Here is a 6,626-nt window from a genome sequence, read left to right as displayed (position 1 = left end):
AGTAAATCCCCCACTCCTGATGTTTGAAGCTTTTACGTGTCTTAAAAAAGGCGGTTGCTAACGAGTGTCTAAATGAGACTACAGAGGTTGTCGGGGACGTTAACATGAAAACCCATCTACTCACCAGTCCACCTTTACAGCCTCGTTGTGTTTCTACTCACGCTCTTTCAAACTCTCACTAACTTTCTAAGAAGAAAGGCTTTTGTAGAAGAGCTCAGAGCTAAATGAAATGACCAGTTGGAAGCTTAGTGGTGGAGACGTTGACGTCATGTGACCGTGGTGTAGTTGGTTTATAGCCTAACATTAGCTTCTTACTTCAAACATCAGAACAGTGGTGTTCATCTGTGAAGATTATCTGATCAACTAAAACCCACAGGAGTTCATCCTCTGGGGATGATGAATGTCCAACCATCAGATTTGAATATTTCTAATGTGCAACTGAATTGTGCCTGATGGTGGCGGCAGAGCCTAGTGTCACTAACATCATTATAATTCCTGTACCAGTTTTCAGCTGACTAAGATTCATCCTCTGGAGACCATGCAGCCTGCTCTGGACCAGAGCCTCAGACCTGCTCTTTGGTTCTTTTAGTGTACAGATATAAATGTTTGTTTTCTATATTTACCTTCAACATAATGATTCCTCATGTGAATGAATAACCCACAGAGAAAATGAAAAGAATAAGTGATGCTGTTTCTCAAACAGCCAATCACAATCAGCCATCATGTGATGATGTAACATCTGATCAGGTAAAACTGATTATTGATTACTTGGGTTGCTCCTGTAGGTCGAATATAACTGACACAATAAAACTTACAAATAATAATGATAGTAACATCTGCAATTCAATGATTATAAAAGCTGATGAACTGTTTCTATTACACTTTAAAACATTTATCACTGAAACTGATTTTCTATCATCTCTCCTCATTGTCTCAGTGTGTGTTCATTTTCTATTATTCTACTTTCATTGATTTGATTTCCACATGTGACTCTGACTCAGTTGAAGCTCAGGCTCATCATATATCTCTTTAAGACCATCTCCGTGTTCTGAGCTCAGGCCAAACTCAACACTAACTTCTTATTACAGTGATTTTTCCTCAGGGAATCTATGCGTAAGGGGCAGAGCTCGTGTCCAGGTAGTGACACCTCCCTCGGCCAATCAGTGACAGGTTCCGGGTCCACGCTGGCCAAATGACAGCGTGGTGTGGGCGTGTCTGTCCACTGCGAGGTGCGTTTTTTGGAGTTTGCTAAATGACTGCAGCAAGAAAATCCAGTGTGGGAGCGCACCGAGCCCGGCTCTGCTGTCTCTACTGTACCTCCGTGTGCGCGCGTGTGAGTGTGTCTGTGTGTGTGCGCGCGCGCCAGGCAGGGGCCAGTGTCGCTGCCGTGTCTCCTGCCATGGAAGATGGTCCACATCAGCCCGGCACCTTATTCTAACACTGTCACCTCTGCTGGGCAGGGACTGGTCTATTCCTTTCTTTCTAACGGAAGCGGAGCCCGGATGGGAGCGGATGCGGAGCGCAGCAGCGACCGCCGGTGCGTCTCCAACTTGACCACCACCAGACAATGGGAGTAGCTGAGCCGTGCTGCTGCAGCGCCAAGTGCCACTACTACTACTACTCGCCCCTGGGAGACAAGTACGAGAAGAAGAAGGAGACGCAGCAGCGGCAGGAGGAGGTGAAGAAGGAGGAGAGGGAGAGGAAGAAACGGAGACAGACTTGTTCTACCCGCAGACCTCCCTCTCTGAGCGGCGGCGCCGGGAGTCCCGCAACAGCCGATACGCACGGACCCAGAGCGACGCTCCGGCTGCGTCTGGGCTGCGTGTGAGAGCAGAGCCGCAGATCAGACACAGCTCTTCTGTGTGGGGTCTGTTCCGTGAGTGGAATCAGGGAATATAACACACATGCACAGTTGGTCAGTCCTGTGGAGCCGCTGAGACGCAGCTTCCTGCAGCAGAACCAGATCTTTCTCCTGGTGGATTATGTTTCATTTCTCCTGTGGACCGCGCACACTGGACTTCTCAGTAATTGGGTGTAATTGTGTGTCCATTAACAGCAGCCTGTGAGCGGCTAACCTCCTCTCCGTGAACCCCCCCTCTGCTCCTCCTCCTCCTCCCCCTCTGCCCCCCTCCACCCCCCCGAGCCAAAACCTGGACGAGCTCCCTCCCGCAGCCCCGCCGGTGTCTCTGCCTGCCTCTGTCCGTGGTCCTGAGCGCAGATCTCTGCTGGATTTTGTGGATTTTCCCGCTGTGGCTCCGGCACCGGAGGCGTGAGAGCGGACACAGGCGTGATTTCATGGCCGGTGAGGTCATGAGCATCCCGCGGCTCGGAACCGGCGACTCCGGGATCTGAAACACTCACACACTCACACACACAAAGCGGAACATTTTCGGCTCACCTTGGAGGTCATAAACCACAACCACAAACCCCCCTCCCCTCTCCTCCTCTTCCTCCTCCTTTTCCACCACTAAAGGGATTTGTTTTTTTACTGGAGGGGAATTCATCCTCTCAAGAGTGTGACCCCCTCCCTCCCTCCCTCCACAACACCTTGTCACCCCCCTCCAAACAAAATGAGACTGGCAAAAATGTGCCGACTAAACGCGCTGGGGATCTATTTGTGGGAAACGGTAGTGTTTTTCAGGTAAGCAGAGGCATGAGATGGAGCTGCTGAGCGGAGAAAATGATGTGTGTGTAATCTGTGTGGCTCTGATCAAACTGAAATTTGCATTTTTATTGCTTTGCTGCCGTTTGGGACATGCATGAGAATTACAGCTCCTTTCAGAAGTCATGAAGGAGGGGCTGGGGGGGTCGGGGGGGTCCTGGTGAAATCTTGTGAAAGTTGCTTTTGGGTTGAGTGTGTTTCTGCTCATGCACGCACTACTGAGCTGAATGAAGTCGGACTGAATCCAGGCAGGACTGTGTATGTGTGTGTGTGTGGAGGGAGGAGCAAACAGCGACCACTAGTGGGCAGACTGTGGTTATGACGGGCTTCTCCAGGATGTCAACAGGCATGTGGGGGGCGGGGGGGTAGACTCGCAGGGCACCACAGGTTTTGACATTTGGATGATGCTCCTGTGTCTGACTCCTGAAGCTGCTGATGACTGGAACAGAGGGACTGTGGAGGAGGAGGGGGAGTTTTTCACTTTTCAGCCCTCCTGTCCTGAAAAACCTCGTCTCATTCGTCTCCCTGGTTCAATAAGACAATCAGTTGTTGTGAGGTTGGGTTGTAATTTCTTCTTTCATTACCAGAGATCCATTAATCGATTAACAGCAGCACATTCTGCTGCAGCTGCTGCTTCCTCATCAGTTTACAGAAGAAAACCAAAACAACTCATCAGTCAGACGTTTCTCTCTCAGAGTTAAAATATGTTGTTTTTTTGCAGACATGTCGTATTGTGAGCGAGTGCTCCCTCCAGCAGCTACACACACATTTCTGCATATTTTCTTTTTGTCCCTGGTGCAGCCATGTTGGTTTTGAGGTCATGTCCAGTCCCCCTCCCTGCTGGAAGCAACATTTACTCATCTCTGCTGCCTCCTAAAGTTGCCTATTCATCAAGCTCCCTCTTACATGCATGCTGCGTGCAAACCCCCTGCAGCCAGGTCGTCATGTTGCAGCAGTGGGCGGGGGAATGTGGTGACGCTGCTGTGTGATTGGACGCTCGAGGGGGAGATGATGCCGTAAACATGAAGCTGCAGTCGTTGTTTTGGTGGCGTCGCTGTCAGCTGGTGTTTGGATGACTGGTGTTTGGTGGACTGGTGTTTGGTGGCTGATGTTTGGAGACTGGTGTTTGGTGGCTGGTGTTTGGTGGTTGGATGACTGGGTGGCTGGTGTTTGGATGACTGGTGTTTGGAGACTGGTGTTTGGTGGCTGGTGTTTGGATGACTGGTGTTTGGTGGCTGGTGTTTGGATGACTGGTGTTGGTGACTGGTGTTTGGAGACTGGTGTTTGGTGGCTGGTGTTTGGTGACTGGTGTTTGGAGACTGGTGTTTGGAGACTGGTGTTTGGTGACTGGTGTTTGGATGACTGGTGTTTGGTGACTGGTGTTTGGAGACTGGTGTTTGGATGACTGGTGTTTGGAGACTGGTGTTTGGATGACTGGTGTTTGGTGACTGGTGTTTGGATGACTGGTGTTTGGTGACTGGTGTTTGGAGACTGGTGTTTGGATGACTGGTGTTTGGAGACTGGTGTTTAGAGACTGGTGTTTGGTGACTGGTGTTTGGATGACTGGTGTTTACAGTAATAATTACAGTTCACAATATTATTGTGATAATTGTGATAAAATGCTTTAAACTCTGAAAATGGCTCCAAAACAAACTGAAGTCACTTTACGTTACATCTTGGCAGAGCTATCTGCTGTTTAGCTACATAGCTAACGTTACCTGGCTAACGATTTTTATTTAAGTCGTGAGGATATTAATGATTATCCCGATGATGGAAATTCACTACGATAAACTTATTGTGAGTGTTTTTTATCGTGATGGCGCCGTATACGATCGTATATCGTCCCATCCCTTTTTAGTGACAGATATGTTGAAGGCTGTTGTGAAAGACGTCTCTGTGTCGTCAGAGGACAGGCGGTTGGACAGGTGGAGGACAGGTAGAGAGGAGGGACAGGTGATTGTGGAGGTATGTGGCTCCAGGCCACGGTGAGACGACTAATGCATCATCAACAAGGTGAAATGCATTTAGGGTGTGAAAGTGTCACTGCCCTTCACAGGCTTTAAACCGCTCTCCTGGGATCAGGAATATTAGCAGCAGGTTTCTGGAGGGGGGGTGGGGGGGGTGACAAGCTCAGGTAACAAGTGAATTATTATAACAACAACAGTTTCATACCGAACACATCTGTGCTGAAAGAAGATCACAGTGTCAGCCTCTCAGAGTTTGATCTGTTGTCACTGAGTCTGACTGATGCATCGACAGATGAGAAGCAGTTTAATGAAACTTAGTTTAACTCGTTTAAAGAGATTCGTTTTATTTACCAGTTAAAAACAGTGTCATCGTGTTTTCTGTGTCTCTGGAGGAGACTGAGACAATAGGCAGGGAACATGACAAATACAATCAAGTTGCATTATGGGAAATGTAGGATCCAGGAATTTATATTTAGAGGATATTTTCGAGCTTCAGTGTTCACAGGAACAAATGGATCTCCAGGCAGCTCTCAGACTGATCCACAAACAAACTCTACTTTGTTTAAGTGGATGAAACTCTTTAAATGCAATAAAAAACCACAAGCTGTACAATCAGTAAATAAATGTAGTGGAAGTATAAAAGAGGATTTATTTAATATGAAGAAACTGTATTCTCTCCTATGATCAGAATCTGTCCAGTATTAAATGAGTTCATCTTATTGTTGAGTGGGAACAAACTGAGTTAACTTTAACCTGCTGTTTTCCCTCTGTCCTCTGAATACATATTGTATGCAAATATCTCTGAGTATAATTTGGAAACCTGTTTGTGTCCTGCTTCGTGTTACCTTCAGGGTCCTCGCACGTTTTGCTTTATGGCATCACGTGTGGATATTATTTCCCTGCACGGCCTCTGAGGTTTTTCATTATGTGAACTATCAAAGTGTTTCTCTACCTGCTGCAGCGACTCCCTCATTTCCATTGAATGTGGCAGCCGTTTACAGTTGGGCTGGGTGCTGGTGGTGTTGGAGGGTTGGGTGGGGGCGGCTGCAGGGCTTTTGCATTCAGCACGCACTGTTTAGTTAATGAACCACAGTCTGGATATTGCCGTCTCAGCTCCTCGGGCCTGGACTCTGCAGTTCCCTGCTTAATTGATATCTCTTTCCCCTCCATCCCGACCTGGACCCCCCACACCTCATTCCACATTCAGCCTTATTACTAAACATTGATTAGCCTGTCAATGGCCGGGGCCAGACCTGATGAATACACATTTAATGCTCGCACATATCTCTCTCTCCTCTCGCTCTGTCTCCGCTCCTATTATTCATCAGAAAGGCAGGAGAGCAGAGAATTGAGACGGACACTGGACCATCTCAACAAAACCTTTAATCTTGTATTCAGGTTTAAATCTATGAGTTCTGTCAGGGCAGGTGAGAGAAGGAGGCAGGAAGGTGAGCTCATTTCCCTCACTGCAGCACATCTCCACTTTTTAACAAGTGGTTCTACTTTTTGAACAAAATGAGGAGAAACTCGTTTCACAACAGCTGTCAGAGGTTTGAAGAGGAAGTGAAGCTGATCCTTTACTGTGCTGGTTGCTTTGGATGATCTAAGAAATCATTCACCCTGCATCAGTATCCTCCAAAGCCTCCACAGTGAGGGCTCCAACCAGAACCTGACAGTAATTATTATATATATATGTTAGGACTTCCTCTGCTGTGTTAAATTACTGCTAAATCAAAGGGATCACTTCCTGTTGCTGTTTTAGACAAATCGCATGAGGCTTTTATTGTGAAGGAGCAGGAAATACATTCTATCAATAAGGTTATTGAATCTTTGCTTGGAACATGTTGGTGACCAGTGGTTCGTCCCTTTGCTGTGTTTTCTGATTAAATGGCAGTGAACTGCATCTTTAAGGTCTGAAGCAGGAAGTGATTGAACAGCAGCAGAGGGTGATGTTAGCTGCAGCAGCTAACTGGCTAACAAGCTGACTAGACACAAAG

At 47.4% G+C, this 6,626-nt stretch overlaps 1 protein-coding gene across 1 annotated transcript in view; it reads left to right on the top strand.

Moving 5' to 3' along the window:
• The first annotated feature begins 1,264 nt into the window (after positions 1 to 1,264).
• Positions 1,265 to 6,626, top strand: part of glra1 (glycine receptor, alpha 1) — an 84,729-nt gene continuing 79,367 nt past the window's right edge. The window contains exon 1 of the mRNA XM_018674995.1: positions 1,265 to 2,641. Within this exon, the coding sequence (XP_018530511.1) occupies positions 2,571 to 2,641 (71 nt within the window). The 5' untranslated portion in view covers positions 1,265 to 2,570. The remainder of the gene's footprint in view (positions 2,642 to 6,626) is intronic.

Source organism: Lates calcarifer, unplaced genomic scaffold, assembly GCF_001640805.2.
Source record: "Lates calcarifer isolate ASB-BC8 unplaced genomic scaffold, TLL_Latcal_v3 scaffold_62_131, whole genome shotgun sequence".
In the NCBI taxonomy this organism is placed as follows: Eukaryota; Metazoa; Chordata; class Actinopteri; family Centropomidae; genus Lates; species Lates calcarifer.
Note: the sequence above shows the minus strand (reverse complement) of the source record. Positions and strands in the feature narration are given on the sequence as shown.